This window comes from Stegastes partitus, unplaced genomic scaffold, assembly GCF_000690725.1.
Source record: "Stegastes partitus isolate 25-593 unplaced genomic scaffold, Stegastes_partitus-1.0.2 Scaffold202, whole genome shotgun sequence".
Taxonomy (NCBI): domain Eukaryota; kingdom Metazoa; phylum Chordata; class Actinopteri; family Pomacentridae; genus Stegastes; species Stegastes partitus.
This window is the reverse complement of record NW_007577933.1, coordinates 350,151-368,099: the sequence shown is the minus strand read 5'-3', so window position 1 is coordinate 368,099 and position 17,949 is coordinate 350,151. Positions and strand designations below refer to the sequence as shown.

The window sequence follows — 17,949 nt, the reverse complement described above, 5'->3', positions numbered from 1 at the left end:
CCCCCCATTTTTCTCTCCTACTTTCTCCCTCTCTGTCTCTCTCCTTCCAGCCTTGAGGCGTCCTGTTTCAGCTCCTTCGCTTTCAGTCACAATGCTGTGGAGAGGGTGAATGGGTGGGGTGGTGGTGGTGGTGGTGGGTGCATTTAAGAGAGCAGTAGGTGGGAGTGGAGTCTGACCGCAGAGGGTCTACTGTTTAAGAGAAAGGGAATTCTCTCTCTCACTCACTCTCTCACTCTCTCCCTCTCTGTCTCTCTCACCCTCTCTCTCTCTCTCTCGCGCTCTCTCTCTCTTCTCACTGGCTGCACAACATCAGCCGGCTCTCTAGGTAGACTCGAGTAAACACTCAAAGAGAACAGAGAGAAGAGGGAAGATGACAGAGCTGTCAGCACTCTGAGAGATACAGACTGGTGAGAACATTTGTCAGGGCTGGCTGATAAGTCTCTCTCAACACGGCTTCTGCTTAGATTTTCTCATCAGTGGAGCGGCTGTGAGCATTGTGTGTGAGGTAAGTCACCTCCTTTACCTGCATGGAGCCGGCGTGGTTGATTGGGAGCAGAATGAATGAGCTGATTGATTCACCTAATTAAGACAATTGAGAAAATTGAATTGCAGAGCTTGACAACTTCATAACTTCAATCAGATCCTCTCAGCTCATCTTCACTTTTATATGAGTTGATATTAAAACTTGCTGCAGGAAATATTTCCAGTTTAAGTCTTTTTTTTTTTTTTTAAATTAAATGTACTGTAGTGGTTATTTCCATTCTTTCTGTTGGTTATTAATTGTTCAGTTTTGTTTTTTTTAATGTGAAAAATCCCATAAAAGCCTGAAATCTTCTGATATGAAAAAAAAGCACGATTTCAGACTTTTGCTCGATAAATGACAAAATTGTTTAAACTGCTGTCAGTTACTTTTTGTCATGATTTTTTATAGAAAAAGCTGAACGCTATATTTTCACCTCCAGTGAAGAATGTGGGTGATGTTGGCCATAATGAGATTCATCAAAGTAGTTACTGTAATTCATCCTCATGTTTTATGAGCCCGGACATGAGAGACTGGTTTAATTTTGGTCTTTACTGCATGCACCTGGGTGCCAATTATGTTTTACAGTGAAAAGTTTTCCTCTCTTGCTGGCTATTTTCTATTTATTAGCAGAGCAGGTAAAAGGAGTGGTGTCTTCAGAGATGGAAGGCTGTGATGATCTTCTGAATTATTCTGCTTGCATTAGGGCTGATGCTGAGTTGTGGTTTGATGGCACAGCAGAGCAGAGATGGACTGTGCGTGTGCGTGTGTGCGTGTGTGTTTAAATGCGTGTGTGTACGCTGCTCGCCGGAGTAGGTCCAGCTGTACACTTTATGGTTGCCAGCAGACAGTAGGCTTGTGTAACCCAGGAGACAGACAGCTGCTCTGCATTAGATGCTGCTGGTTGGTTCCTCTCCCAGATCTCCAGCATACACACTGCCGGCTGTAAAGTGGCTGCATCACTGACACACAAACAGTCGCTTACTGTTCATCTCCATGTGCTCCACAGTCTCCTATCCCCAGGTCAGCTTCATTTGTTTGTTATTTGCATCCCATGGGAGGATTGCGGAAATTGAAACAGACAATCTGAAGGAGAGAATGTTTGATACGTTAGTAAATAAACTGGTATTCATCGGTATAGATGCTGACAGCATATATATCTGGATTGAGGGCAATTGCTTTTTGTCTGAGCTAGGTCAGTGTAACACTGGCACAAACAGAGACAATGACATTATTGAGTCATGCACAGCATCAGTGACAGACCAATATCTGTGCAACTAACAAAGGTGAGTTTTACAACTCATTATTTCCATTTTTAAAAGAATAAGTGTGCTGTTTGTATTATCAACATTGACATAGGCTATGTGTCACTTTAAAGTTTTTAGAATCCCAAACTGTTTATAGAGCACAGTGGGATTCTCCACAGAGAGCTGATGGAATTCTTTGAGCCGCTGTTGTTTAAGGCAGGCAAAAGGCAGGATTTATTGCAGGTTTCACAGATTTACACTGTATACCCCTGAAGCTGTTTGAGGGAAATTATATCCTCATGGCGGCTGATATCGGAAAGCTTATGTACATCTTAGAGTGGGGGTGAATGGGTGAGTCACAGAGGAAAGGGAGACGTGTGTGTGTGTGTGTGGAGAAGTGAGGTGGGCTGCGGTGGAGGAGACCCACAGGATACCAGGGCAGCGTCTGCTGGATGGTAATTGTGTATGATGAGGAGATACAGGCACAGTGAAGGAGCCTGGCTGGGTTTCAGTAGCTGCAACTTCAGGTTCACTGCACACTTCTAAATCCTTCTGAATTATCTTAAGGAGATGTTTGTCTAATTTTGATTTATCTCCATGAACATGTCACACATGATTTTCTGCTCACATATTGACTAACTCTAACTAACAGGCGTGCTATCTGATCGTAGGTAGCAGAGTGAGCTTGGTGCATTAATGTTTTATGTTGCTTTGGCTACACATATGAGTAGCCACTGACAGTGACACTCGGCATAACGATGAGTGGGAATCAGGCCTTTGTTTGGACAGCTGTTAGCTCCCAACGCTCCATGCCCTACAAAGCTCCATGAGAGGGTGACTGTCTTTAACCCCACTTAGCTCCTCCAGTGATGACTGAGAGCAAACAATAATCGTGGCATTCATGATGAACCACGCTGGGCAGGACTCTGGAGACATGTTTTGGTTTGACTAAATGAACATCATTTTTTATCCAGGCTGGTCCAGACTCTCTTTGCTGCCTCTCCTCCTTCTCTTTCTTTAATCTTTCTTTGACTTTGTCGCCAATTACTGGTGAAATGTCAAGCTGGTTCTCAAAACTGTGGTGTTCAGTGAAGTTTAGCCACATTTGACCTAATTTCTGGACACATCTCTAGATAATTTCCCCTGGACAGCGCAGTCCAGTGAGTATGACCACCTGTGGTCCAGATGGTTCTCCGTAAGTGATTGTAGTAAACCTGGGAAACTGGAGTACAGATATTACAACTGTGCTTTGTTATGCTGCAGAACTGAGATTCATGGTTTCCAGAGGATGACTTGGTGATCTCCAAACTTTTTGGCACCATCAGGTCAAAATTAACTTCAAATTTAATTCAAATACGATTTGTCACCCACACAAAACCATACACAGTGCAACACAACAGAGAAATGCTGCTAATGACTGTCCGTGACATAAGGTTTGACTGCAGCTGTTATACTGATGTTACCATTTAAGTCAAAGCACCACAGTGCACAAGTTCAATATTAAGAAAACTACAGACTCAATGAGCTACTAGCACGACTGTAGACTCTTCCATCTTTATGACAAAGTGTCATTCATTTTGTCAACCACTCACTTTGGGTTCTCTGCTAATTACAAAAGGGCATCAGTTACATTTTGGAATCTCACATGTTGTGTAACTAAAGATGGCACTTTTTAAAGATGGCATATACTGAGCTTCTGATTTTAGCTAATTTTGGAACAATCCAATGAACAAAGAAAATCTCAGTTCCAAGATGTTTGACTAAATGATTTAATTTTAACAGTAACATGCCTTCTTTTTTGTCCACTGATTTTGTATTCAAAAAATATTTCTATGGCTTTCAATTTACAGCACTTCTCCACAAAAGTCATTACAGTCTTTTCCTGTCTCCCACTCAAGCCCAGTCAGATTAGTCATAAACAAATGAACAAAGACCGCCAACCCCCTCAAAGAAATCCAGTGTTTTAACCATCCCAGATGGTTTTTAATGTTCCTCCAATGCTAATGGGCAATGGGAAAGGAGTGGAAGTCTTGGAGCGGTGGGATCCGGGATGCCTTTGTATTGCCTGGCCCTCCATTGGAGGCAGCCAATAGACGAACACATGTGGTAGACACTTTGCTCTGACACTTTGCCTCCACCAGTGACCTCGCACATTGGAATGCATGAGCCATAATGTTCTTGGAACAAGATGGGGGCCTTTTTGAGAGGGGCAGACAATCTAAATTGGGGAAAATGGTAAAAAACGGGGAAGCCAATGAAGAGCCGACCCCGGGGACCGAGGTCATTAGGCTCATACAAGTGTCTGAATGGAAGGCACTCCCAATTTGGACACGCAACACGCTTCAGGCTTTCATCACAGACAAGGACAAACAGATGTCCGGGTATCACAGCCAACATGCTTGCTTCCATTTCTAGTTGAGAGAAAAAAATCCTTTCCATCCTGTTTGAATGGAAGTAACCAATAAACCTCCAGTGTAAAGTGCTAAAACATGCAGAATTTGAAAGGCCGTGAAAATTCCTCCACATGTTTTCTCAGTAGTGTCCAATTTTATCCTTCTAGTCACTCTGCAATGCAAATAGCTAAGATATTTGACATAAAAAGGGACAATTTCTGTTCTAAAATAAAAATGGTCTCCTTTGGTGCATGAAAAGACTTGGGTTGCTTAGCAAGTTTTTTCAGTTATGATTTGGAGTCTGCAGGTCAGCTCATTCATTCTTGATGAATTTCTACACTCCTCTGTCACATCTACTGTTAGTGTCATTTTAAAAAATACACTGCCAGGGATAACACCACTGGTGGCTAATTAGCGGCCTGTAGACCAGATCTGGCCATCGGACAAAAATATTTATTTCCCATTAGAAGATGAAGTTTGATTAGTTACTGAAAAATGTATTCATGTTTTCTCACAAATCTACTTGAAATGTAAGAACAAGACTCATGACAATGCTATTAAACATCTTATACTGCCTACCCCTTCACCGTGTTGTGCAACACTTGCCAAAGTATTGATGACACATGTCTAACGGTGATAAAAACCCTCAGATACAATCCTAAAACAAGCAGTTCTATGAATCTCTTTTATATAGATGCATTAAATAGAAATGCAAAAATGCACTTGGCGGTGTCACTAGTATGCCAAAGAGCAACTGAAACCAACTGCTGACCCCCTGGCTATGTGTTGAAAAGCTCACAAGAAGTGACATTGATACAAATTTAGCCATCTGAAGCTCATTTGAGGTTGCAAGGAGATTGTGCTCTCACCTTTCAGCTGATTACCTGAGAAGGAAGGTGTTATTTACGTTGTAAGTTTAGACGAGTCCTAGAAGTTGACATCAATACCCCTGTGTCACATTATGACGCAGGCAGCAGCCAGGTACAAGTCCGATTTTTATAGTAATTGCAGTGCAGCATGAAAGCTGAGGAGAGGAAGTAGCTAGAACAGAGTGCTACGCAATTACAAGTGTCTGGAGAAAACAGCAGGTAGATGTGCTCTCAAGGCTACACATGAGAACGCCAAGCCTCCACACAATGCAGGGGTTAGGCTAATAAACAGTAGGTCACCAGCACCCAGCATGTTAAAAAGCTCATGAACAATGACTAACATCCCACCTCTCCATCTGGACCCGCAGCGAAAGAGTCATAAAGAATATTGATGGGCCTCACGGCAAGCCATGAGTCCTATCACGATGGAGAAAAAATTGCACTGAGATTTGACTGTCTGCTGTACAATTGACCCAATGAGCACTGTGGCTCGTCAACATTCGTTTTCCCCATATCTTTGTGACAAAGTCGAAAATTGGTTTTGGTTGAAGAAATAGAGTTTTTTGGATGGCATCAGTCAGACATGTCAACCCCGACTCCAAATCACTCTGCGCTTCTTGCGAGCGTGATAGGGCTCAGTGTTGGCAGAGCACTCTCCCCGAGTATCCAGATAAGTGTTTCTGCCGGTATCTCAGATCCAGCCTCCCCCGTCCACCTTATCAGCCATGAACACACTAACCCCCACCACTCCCCCGCTATCTGTGTCATCAGATCCAATGGGGTCACAGCGGAGAGCCAATGAGTGCAGCCTCAGTTTGATGAAACCAGTCTTCTTTTCATCCATCAAAAAAACAGAGTATTCCCCATTTCAATTCTGTTTAGCAAGTCAAATTCTTATTTTCTTTACCATATGGGAAATAATGATAGCAGAGAGAGAGTTGTAATAAAAATATTGATATGCTTCATTGATTTTACTTCACTGCCTTCAGTTGGATTGTTGGTGTGAGAAGGAGAGGAAAGATTTTATTCTTCTAAGGGATAGAGCTGGGTAAGGGTTGAATGTGTTGACTTTGCAGAGTGGCTGTCTTAAACTATCATCAGGACCTCAGTCAATATCATCTCATTTTACTGGAGCATCTCAAAGGAGTAAGGCATGAATAGTCATTTTCAGTATTTTCAAGTTATTTCACTGTAGTTTACATTTTTCAAGTCATTTTCTTAAAGTGAGTGAGAAAAAGCTTGTTGGACTATTTCAATTCCACTTCATTTCATTTGTTTTTGGAACCCGTTCCCTGACTTTTTTCAAGAAAATAAGACTTTTAAAACACATTGTCATATATTTACCTCATGAAATGGTGGTGGACAATATGTTTATCATCCGTCTTCAAATATTACAAAAAAATGTGTGTTACAAAATAAAAAATATAGAATAACAACACAAGTTGACAGATGATACAATTCTGTGTTTGGTCCCCAAGGTAGGCAGTTTACTATCATGAAAAGCAGAGAAAAGATGCAGCTATTTACATGTACACAGCAGAAGCGAGACATGTAGATGTTGATATTTTTCTAACTAATCAGTGAATTAACTGATCAATTCAGATTTAAGCGAGTACACCTAATAGACACGGACAGTTACTCATGCAGTCAATTGGAGTTGTGCTTTTGCACGTCTAGCTAATATAAATCCAACGTATAGTCTCTTTTTAAGTGTTGTTTTGTCTCCACCAACTCCTAAAGAAAATATTTGTTTCTTTAGCTGAAACATGCTCGTCTCCAGTTAGTCGCTAACTCCATAAAGTCTGCAGCAAGAACAAAATAATGAGCTAAAAGATCCCAAAACTCTCCATAAAGCTGAATGGGACTGCAGTTGGGTGCTTTCGACTTACATGGTAGATGCAAAGCTGCAAGTAATTATTTTATCCTTATTTTCATTGTTGAATGCTGTCAGTGCAGACTCTCTACGATTTTATATTGTCAATTAATCAGTCAGTTATTTTCTTGATGAATCAGTTCCTTGTTTAGTCTATAAAATGTCAGAAAATTTTGATAGAGGTTGATCAGTGTTTTCCAAAGCTTAAGCTATCTTCCTCAGAACTCTTGCTTTGTCCACGATGTAAAAAGATATTCAGTTGCATTAATAGTGGTTTAAATAAACCAGAAAATATTTTAATATAAGTAGACACAATTAGAGAATTCTGAAAAAAAACTCAGTCTAATGAATCCATTATCATAGTGTGCCACCCCTTTCAAATTTGACATTGTTTATCTAAAATTGTCAAACAGTGCAGCTCAAAAGATATATTTACACTGTAGCAGTATTGTAAATAAGCATGTCAATCAAATGATTTGTTACGTTGGTACCATGCATTCAGAAACACCGGCCCTGAAATCTCAGATGTTGGTCTGTGAAGCGTGTGCTGACCTGCTGAACCTAACCAGCCTCTGAAATATTTTTTCTGTCAGAAAGAAGCTGGAAGACTTTCCAGAGGAGGACAGTGAGGAGGCCTGTCTTTTGCCAATTAGCTGTGTCCTCATGTCATGGCCAGACCACATCACTGCCACATTTGAACCAAATCCTCCAGACAGCCTGGTCTTACCTGCTCAGTCACCCCCTCCCACACACAAACACATGCACACACATAATGAAATGAGCTGAAACTGATTGCATCTTGGTCTTGTCTTCTAACATTGCGTCTCTTTGTCCATTAAGCGAGCAGTTTTCTTCTTTATTTTGCCGTTGGGGGTTTTGTGTAGTTCAGCACAACAGCAATGGCTGTGTCGGTCATAAAAAGGAAGAAAGAGAAAGACGGCGTGTGTCTTCCAGAGCGTGAGGTGATAAAATTCAAAAAAACCTTTCCGGAGCAGCAGCAACAACCGTATCATCGATCGTGCATCAAGCAGTCGACTCAAGCTATGCCTCTTCCTGGAAATTCATTTCTGTGTTTGATGATTATAACTCACAGCCAGAGTGCTGTCCTCAGCAACTTGCAATCTCTCTGGCTATGACCTTGGTGGAGATACAGGATTCAAATCAATACTCACCTGCAGGACATGCGGTATATGGGAGCTTTCTTCCACCTTGAAGGCAAGTTGATTGTGATAAATATGTTTATCAGCAGATGGTGGATTTCTTTGGAATGAGAAAGTACCCTTAAAGATAGGCAGGATAAGAGGAAAAAAAAGTTTATTTTATGATTCCTGACATGGCAGTGAGTATCCGTGGCTGGGGCCCATTTCCCGCTCATTTCCCCCCGTTACAGTGTGACAGTATCTCAAGGTGAAAAGAACCCCAGACAATAACCCCTCATTCAGTCCTTATACCAGCGACCCACATTTGGATTCTGTACCAAAGAAGGCAAGCTGAGTTTTTGTCATGGCTGACCTACAAAACTAGGCAAGCTTGATAAATACTTCAGAAATGAAAAGAAAGCATGTGCATCCTATCAGACCTGTTTAACATACAGTCCTGGGACTTGAGTTGTAGTTGTAGTCATTGAATATTTAAAGCTTTTACACACCAAGTGGGGCACGCTGCTTCATTATTCAGTTTGTTTGTTGTCGAGTTATCAGACGGATGCTGCGCTGTCTGTTCACGTTGCTGCCATTATCTACTGATAGTTAGTGCATCTTTCTTTTCCTTCTTTAAAAAGCATCCGCTGCACTTCTGTGTTGTTCTGCCTTATAAAAACCCTGCCACACATTGCACAGACTGATAACACTTGCTTTTTCTTTGTGCCAAAACAAATTGCATTTTCTCTTCAGAAGGAGTATACAGATAACCGCCGCTGAATGCTTGCCAAGTAATAGTTTTCTGTTCTGATTTATCTTGGACCTGCCATATGGTAGAGGTCTCAGCAAAGGTGGACTACACAGACGATTAAGTTCGTCAGCATGGGGCCCTGGCTGACTTTGAAAGTTCTGGCTTCTGCGTAAGATGTCTGTCGGAAGAAGACAGAAAAGTCTGCTCATCAATCTTTTCACAAACTGAAATTAAAACTTGTGTCTAAAAGATAGGAGGGAGTACACAGCAGGAAGAAAGGATCACACTGGTAATGTCATCATCCAACCAGGAGGTATTTATTTTCATTGAAACAGTAGCGTCCAAATAGAAACAAGCTTGACCACTATAATACGACAGATCTTTGCGTGCCATGTTGGGGTGGGGGGTGTCCAGTTGCTTATAGGGGATTTGTGATAACTGGTCTGTCCTGGTTTCAGTCTTATCTTGATCCTCTTGGTCCTCCTTTGTGTGAAATAAATGCAGTCTCTCGATTTACACAAGGATTATGGTTCTAGACCTAGACAACGTGGCGGGAAAGAAAAGAAAAAACATCTGGGGACATGCTGGAAAACATACCTGGAGTTACTGATGCTTCATCTGATTGGAGTTGCAGGGATGTCAAGAGACACTCCTGAGAGTTGAATTTTTGAGACCCTTTTGATATGATGCTGTTAACGTTAAATGGGTTAATTAGAGCATCTTCCCCAGAGAGAAAAATACCATTGGTCATTCAGCCACACTCTTAAAATGGTGTGTTTTTCTCTTGAGGCTGTCCAGGCGACACTCAAAGATTTCCACAGGTCTTTTAAAGGTATTAAAACAGGATTAACAGCTTGCCTGAATTGCATGTTGAGTAGTTGGATAGTTTATGAAAACGTGTATTGGAGGTGGGTTTTTGAGGATATCCAACCATCCGACAAGCAGTTCAGAAAAGATATCAATCCTGCCTTGGTATACTTGAGATGTCTTGTAAATTTCCAAAACCGACATTCTGACATTTATCCCTACTTCACATACAACTTTTTTGGCACTTTGTCTCCGTTGTTTAACAATATTGTGTTTTTGCTTTTCACTGCATGAACTTGGACATGGCGTGAGATGGCATGAATATTTACAGGAATGGCCCCATAGTCTAACCTTTCAACCTTTCTGCTTCCATCTAAAAACTGCAACGGGAACTCCAAGTGCACCAAAACAAGGATAAATAGCTACTGGACATATCTCCAGCTCTATGAGCACATAGGGTGTTTGTTATGTTAGCCTGTGACATATTTTACTTTTAAGATGGTGATAAGAGAGAGAAATCTACTTCTTGATGAAGACATTAAGAGGATAGAAAACTGTTGGATTATTTTTTATAAATTTCATTTATATTTGTTGACTTGTTGGTGTTCTTCTATTAGTGACCCTTGAAAACCATATTGCATTGAGTGTTAGTGGTGTTGGACTGTGTGTCTGACTGGTGCACCTATTCACATTAATCCTGAAACAACAATATAATAAAATTAGTTCAGCGACAGACCTAATCACTTTTGAAGCGGACCCCAACTAAAGCATTTCCAGCTCTCCACTGTGTGAGGTATAAAACTTCAAGTGTTTCCCTAACACTTACTCACAACAGAGTAATTTAGATCAGTTGCACCAAATGCGTGTGTGCCAGCAGGTCTCCCCTGGTAAAATTCTTCTCACATTCAACCACAAGGCGGGCAACAAGCTTTGTTGCTGTTTGAGAAGCTAACTATAGAGTAAAACCAAGTGAGGGAATAACAAAGCAGCAGCAGTCAGATTGTATCAAGTCCATGTCTATAGTGCCAGCAACCAGCTGCATTAGCATAGTGCCAGGGCCACAGGGTGCCCATGAAGGAAGTCCAAACACAGGGATCAGCTCTGTGTTTCTCAGGGTCACTCTCACATTCTCTGATTGTGATTGTTCTGCTTCATATTAAAGAGCAGTGGATGGCAGCTAAGAGGAGAAAAGATCAAATCAGAATATTTCTAGGAGTCTGTGAAACTTTCTTCTGTATATCTATTTCTGTGTAAAGCTGAGTTTTGCCAGAGCCACAGATTCTCACACAAAGCCCGCTTTGGTCTCTTAGGGTTGGTTTTGCTCAGAGGTCCATGTGGAGAGCAGCCAGCCTTCAAAGTGAGAAAGCCAACCATCCGCCCAGAACTAAAACCTTAGCAGCAACTAAAAGCAATTTTCTGGCTATTTTGTTGATTTAATCCCTAGTTTGTGATGCTTGGGTGCAGCACTGTGACTGTAGTGGTGTGTGTGTGTGCGGACGTGCATGTACATGCGACATAGTGTGAGACAGGAGGGTGGTGGTGGAGGGGGGGGAGGCTTCTTTGGACCCCTGAGGGCCCAGATCCTCAGCGCTCCCATCAGCAAGATACATTAGCACTTTTACAGTCTACCCATCATGGAGGCGCTCATCCCTGCCAGTCTAATCAGGGGGCTGGGGAGGGAGGGGTGAAGCCGTGGGATACCTCCAAGCTGAGCTCATCTGTCAGTTTGCCTAATCACACGTCAGGCCGGGATGAAGAAACCAAGCATCTCTTCATGGAATGTTACCTGCTGACTTTGAGCCTGCGCATGTGGCAGTGGCCAGCAAAAATCCCACATCACTAAGTCAGGTGTAGCAGAGACATTTAAACGCCTTCATGCATATTCCACCACAGGCTTGGAATATATACACCTGCGATCATGCATTTTTATGTCTGCTTGTCCAGACATTTTCATGTTGGCTGCTAACAGCTGCTGTTAACCTTTACAGCAGCCAAGTCAGACAAGACTTTTATGAGAGGTAGGAAATGACCAGAGTCAGCATTTCTGACAAGGTGGGGTAAAAAGTGCAATTATATAAACTCAGACTGAGCCAGACACTTTAAGAAGAAAAAAAAAAAGAAAAGTCTAGCTCTACGCAGAATCTGTCCTCGCACTTTTTTTTCCCGCCTTTTGGCTCCAGTGCTGACAGGCAAAGAATGTAACTTTATGTCCGCCATCGTATTTCTGAGAAACAAGAACCAAGAGAAACACTTTAAGAATCAGTCCTCATAGATGTCACATACTTAGACACAGCAAGGACACACCTTTAACCAACCTGTATATCTAAACAAGATCAAACAGCAACAAGACACATCAAGTTTTATGGTTGGCTTTAATGCTACAACCTCAGCACATTTTCCAAGCAGACCTTTTAAAAGAATCCTGTCTCACACAGTGAAGGCTGTAAGAATCCTGTTGCAAAACTTAAAAGAAAATCCAGTGGCTGTCAGGAGAGCAGTCCAGAACTGCTGACCTGCCTGTTTGTGGATACAGAAGGGAAGTGTGCGCAGACCCTCTGTGCTTTTACAGGAAGCCCACAGATGGTTTAACCACACACTGGTATTAATCTGTCAGCTTGGGTTGTGGTCTGGGCTGCAGAGAAAAGAGGAGGCTCCCCACCATGCAGGTGTTGCCGGGGCTGTTTGTGTCATGGTAACCTGTCTTAACGCAGTCAGAAAAAGAACATTTCACATAGATCCCCAAGGTCATACACCGCCCCCGCAGTAATTGCTGCTCTTGGTCCTCACAGGAATTGTGAAGAATGCCTCAGTGACATCCACTAAGTGTGTGTCTCCTCCACTGAGAGCAGAGGGGCTAAAATGGTTCAGAAGCAGCAACAGGATTGGAGGTGGTCTTTTGTTAGGGCAACAGAAGAAGGTTAATTGCTTTTTAGTTGGGTACTATCATATTTCACTCTAGCTGTGGTCCCTGGTGTGGATGTATGTGTGTGTGATGGGACTATGTTGTTGAATCTACCCACAGTGGCAAGGGCAAACAAGAAAAGTGAACATCCAACAGGGTTCAGTGTGGACTGCTGTGCTGCATGTAGCCATTTTCTATTATGTGACAAAGATATGTGCCCAGAAAATCATTCCTTGGTTTAAAATGAATGCATTATCCTCATTTTTTTCCTTCTGTTTGCACTTTCTTTTGCTCCAGTACTGAAGACAAGAGCGGCTATTTAACACCTGACTCTTCCACGCTCAGCTGCTGCCTCAGACGCTGCAGTGCCAGGGCGTCATCATGGGAATGAAAGGCATCTTTTTGGGCTGCTTCACTGTGGCCCTGCTCCTCCAGCTCTCCACCGCTGGCCTGGTCAAGAAGGTTATTCGCCACCGCAGAGAGGCCCTGATGCCCAAGAAAACCCAGGAGAACCTCACCCTGCCCCACCCCGACCAGCCAGTGGTGTTTAACCACGTCTACAACATCAATGTCCCCTCCACGTCCCTCTGCTCCGTGGACCTCGACTCACCTGGAGGCACCGAGCTCAAACACAAGAGCGCCCCAATGGACATGCAGAACACCGAGCACATGGAGCACACTGTGGATGGTGACAATCAGATCGTTTTCACCCACCGCATCAATATCCCCAAGCAGGCGTGCGGCTGCGACAGCCAGCTACCAGACATCAAAGACATCCTGAACAGGCTGGAGATGCTGGAGTCAGAGCTGTCTAGTCTAAGGGAGCAGTGTGGCGGCGGAGCAAGCTGCTGTGGAGCTCAAGTTGCCGGTAGGTCTACGCCTTTTACTGTCCATGCCTTTTACTGTCTACTGTGCATGTAGTCATCTAAAGAGAAACCCTAAGTGCTTCCAGCAAAGTGGTGTTTCAGAGTAGAAAGGACATGAAGACAGATTTCAAACAATAGGAGAAATGCAGCACAATTTTAAAAGCTGGTCCAGCTAACATTTTTTGAAAGCCTTTACACATTCAAGGCCGTCAAATACAAATTGCATGTGTTTCATCTTATAGACACCCCCATTTCCAAGTTCATCAAATTTATCATATAAAATTTACTCACTAAGTTTACAAAATTGATAATAAACATGGAAATATCTTAAAATAAGTGTACAGTACTAAGTCCAGTAAGCGTGTAGTCATAGTTATTTACCATCAGTTACACTACTGAATACTTATATAGTGTTTTTGACAAAATAGTTTGGTTCTTTTCAAAAACTCTTGCTGTTTCTACATTGAAGAGCTCATTTGCAAAAACAGATAACTCCATCTTCACAAACCTTCAGAAAACCCACTTTTCCATCGTCTGCCTGAGACAATGTGAATCAAACTTAAGTTATCTCTACTGTCGTCATGTAATTTCTACTGAGTCAAATCCACTTAACTTCAGTTTGATTGATATTAGCTCAAGCAAATAACAAAAAAATCAGTTTTCTGAAAATCTACAAAAATGAAGTTATCTGTTTTTGCAAATAAACTCTTCACTTATTACATCAAATTCAACATTAACTATTGAACCTATTTAATGCAACCAATTTCATTATCTTTTCACAATGCTGATTTGTATGTCATATCCCTCCTTGTGTTTTCTGTCTCTACATTGGCATCCAAATAATAGTAAATAACTAATGAATAATCATTTTTACCAGCTGATGTCTACAATCACGCTGTCCAAAAAAATCAAGTCCCCTTCAAGTACATTTTCAGAGTTTGTCCTGAACCCAAAGGCCACAAGTCAGGATTTGTCTTTTATACTTGTGGAAAAAAGGTGGCTGTAAATCCATTTGTATTGAATAGGCTACAACATGTACGATCACTGGACTAGTCCTGTGAGTAAAATTAAATAAATCAATCATTTTCACAAAGTGCAGCTAGAATAGGTAGAAAAATGTTCAGTCTCCACAAACAAATAGGAATTCACCTGGTTTGCAACAATCTGTCTCATTAAAATCTCAGTCTTACCTGTGTTTGAAGAGACTGTTGGTCTTCTGGTGTCTTTTGATACCAGGCTGTCTAATGCAACCAGAAAAATGATCTTTACCTTGTTTGCGTTCCTCCAGGTGAAGTATCCACAAAGCCCTACTGTAATGGACGTGGGAACTGGAGCACTGAGACCTGCAGCTGTGTATGTGAATCTGGATGGAGAGGCCCCAACTGTACCGAGCCTGAGTGTCCAAACGACTGCCAGGACCAGGGCCGCTGTGTGGATGGAAAATGTGAATGCTTTGAGGGCTTCGGTGGGGACGACTGCGGTATTGAGATCTGCCTGCTAGACTGTGGTGACTATGGCAACTGTGTCGAAGGGTCCTGCCTCTGCGAAGAGGGCTTCATAGGCGAGGACTGCTCCCAGACCAACTGCCTCAACAACTGCTTGGGCCGTGGGCGCTGTGAGGAGGATGAGTGTGTTTGTGACCATCCCTGGACGGGCTTCGACTGCTCTGAACTCATCTGTCCTAACGACTGCTACGACCGAGGACGCTGCATCAACGGTACCTGCTACTGCGAAGACGGCTTCACTGGGGAGGACTGTGGCGAGCTCAGTTGTCCCGGCAACTGCAATAACCGTGGCATGTGTATGAATGGCCAGTGTGTGTGTCAGACTGGCTACAGTGGAGAGGACTGCTCAAAACTCACCTGTCCCAAAAACTGCAATGAGAGAGGCCACTGCTTTAACGGTAAATGCATCTGTGATCCAGGATTTGAAGGTGAAGATTGCTCCATCCTCTCGTGTCCTGACAACTGCAGCAACAGGGGCCAGTGTGTCAACGGAGAGTGTGTATGTGACGTAGGATACCAGGGTGAAGACTGCAGTGAGCTCTCCTGCCCTAACAATTGCCAAGACCGTGGACGCTGTGTTAACGGGCAGTGCATATGTGACAAAGGTTTCGCAGGGGAGGACTGCAGCATTAAGACCTGTCCCAAAGACTGCATGGGACGTGGAGAGTGTGTGGATGGCAAGTGCGTGTGTTTTGCTGGGTTTACAGGGAAAGACTGCGGCGAGCTGACCTGCCCCAATGACTGCCTGGACCGCGGCCACTGTGTCAACGGACAGTGCGTCTGTCATAAGGGTTTCACCGGTGAAGACTGCAGCGAAAAGACATGTCCAAAGAACTGTCTAGACAGAGGTTACTGCGTTGATGGCAACTGCGTGTGTTATGAGGGTTTCACTGGTTCGGACTGCTCCATACTGACCTGCCCAGGAGACTGCCAGAACCAGGGCCGCTGTGAGAACGGAATGTGTGTCTGTGACGAAGGCTTCATTGGAGAGGACTGCTCCGAAGGTAAGAACGACCGTGCAAACATAGTTTAAAGCCTTCATTGCAGTATTTAAAAAGCATCTGCTCTCAAACATGTGCCATTTAGACCTTAAAGTGTGCACAATACTAAATCTGCTTCAAACATTATAATTAGGTTTTTTTGTCCACTTGCAGGCACAAGATTATATCAAGCAGTTGGGACATATTTAGCCTTGTGAAGTTGATACAGCTAACATGTTAGCTACATTTTGCCTGTTTACCCATAAACCCCACACAGAGCAACATTAGAATTCAGTTGGAGTCTTGTTCCGCATGATTTGTTCAATACAAATCCAATATTGAGCCGAGTTTTTTGCACTGTAATTTCCCAGTAAATAGGATAATCTTGTTTATAGATTAAAAACCAAAATCCACTACAGAACGGATAATCTCATGTTGATTATGCAAATACGTAACTTAATTAGATTTGTCCATCTGGTTTGATGAAGACATGAGCGAAAAGTAGTCAACACCAGTCTGAGTTCCACCTTGAAACTGCAATGTACTGATGAGAGCCTCAGCATGGTCTCACAACTAACAAACCTGAGGAAAAAATCCTGATGACTGGGTTGGACTTTTTGTATCACGATCTTTTGCCTGAATTGGTTTCTGGCTTTGAACTTATACTGCCAAATGCTAGTAATAATATAAGATCTTACCATTATGTAGTGTAGAGTAGCTTTACAGTGTCTGAGCAGAGTCGTAGGTGAGCTGGTGTGCTCAAGCTGCAGTAAGTGGAGAGAGAGTCAGGGACTATGCAGATATCCGCATTGTAGAATCAATGCTGTACAGTTATATCCACAAGTCATTCTAAGGCAGGAAGGGATTATTTACATGAATGAAGCTTGTATTAAATATGTGACTTTAATACAATCAGATGAGTTTTTAGGGGTTCAGTCAACAACCAAAGAAAGATTTGAAAGTAAGTCCCTTTCCTTGCCTTATTTAGCAACTTTTAGGCTTTTGTTTAGCCAGAAAAAAAGTGGTAAATACAAATTTTAAATCCTTTGACTTATGTGGTGTGTAATATCTGATTTCTAAGTTTGGACCTGTCCACGTTATTTTTTTTTCTTTGAAAACAAAACAAAACAGTAATTAGATAATATCATCAGGTGATGCATGAATGTTAGAATTTCTGTTTCTAATGATGGACACTATAATAGATAATGGTGGCTAAACTGGAAATTGTGACTTCGTGGTAAGCATACATCTCTCAACCAGAATATTGCACGTTAGAGACTTAGTTGCAGACAGACAAGTACACAGAATCAAGGAACTTTATATGTGAAGCTTGTTGTCTTGAATCATTTACAGTGCTCATTTTATTTTCAAAATTTTTTGCGTTTTCTAAACTTTTTGAAAACTGGACAATTATTTTAAGAAATTAATCAGGTAAAATCATTCACCTCACTGACAAAAAAACCCCAAACAAACCAAAAAAAAGGCTTGTTTCTCTTGAAAGAAGCTCATATCCAACATGTATCCCCATGTAAGTTTTTTCTGATTCATAGAGTTCAAACTTATTCAGTTTCAGCTGTCAGCTGTGAAAGCCAAAACAGTTAGTTAAAAATGGCTACAACATTCTGCAGAGCTGTGGACAACTGCAGAATTCTGTGTGGATCGCTGACTGGGATCAACTCCTTTCACATTATAAAGGGATTTGATCCATTATTTAAAAAAATAAATATATAATTAAAAATACTGATTAGTGACACGTAGAAAAACATACACGCTGTTTAATTTCCAATAGACATAACAAAGCTTTTTTTGTCCTACACTGAGTTATTTTTTTCAACTTCACAACTTTCACTATTGAAAAACAGCCCTTGGTGAGGAGTCAAGGGTGAATTTGCATCCAAGAAAAGTCAGAAAGTTCCACAAAGTTCAGGTTACGCCACAGCTTATAGGGAATAAGTTGTGTGCAAAACAGGGTCCAGGGCTTTGATTGAGCAATGCATTACAGTGTATGAAAACTACACTCTCTTTCTTGTGGTAAAACTTACATTTGTTAAACTATGTTCACTGAACATGTTATACATTTTAAATGTGTCTATTTAT

General features: G+C 42.1%; 1 protein-coding gene across 1 annotated transcript in view; it reads left to right on the top strand.

Moving 5' to 3' along the window:
* The first annotated feature begins 371 nt into the window (after positions 1-371).
* Positions 372-17,949, top strand: part of tncb (tenascin Cb) — a 57,676-nt gene continuing 40,098 nt past the window's right edge. Inside the window, exons 1-3 of the mRNA XM_008280609.1 lie at positions 372-505; positions 12,799-13,369; positions 14,656-15,876. Of these exons, the coding sequence (XP_008278831.1) occupies positions 12,883-13,369; positions 14,656-15,876 (1,708 nt within the window). The 5' untranslated portion in view covers positions 372-505; positions 12,799-12,882. The remainder of the gene's footprint in view (positions 506-12,798; positions 13,370-14,655; positions 15,877-17,949) is intronic.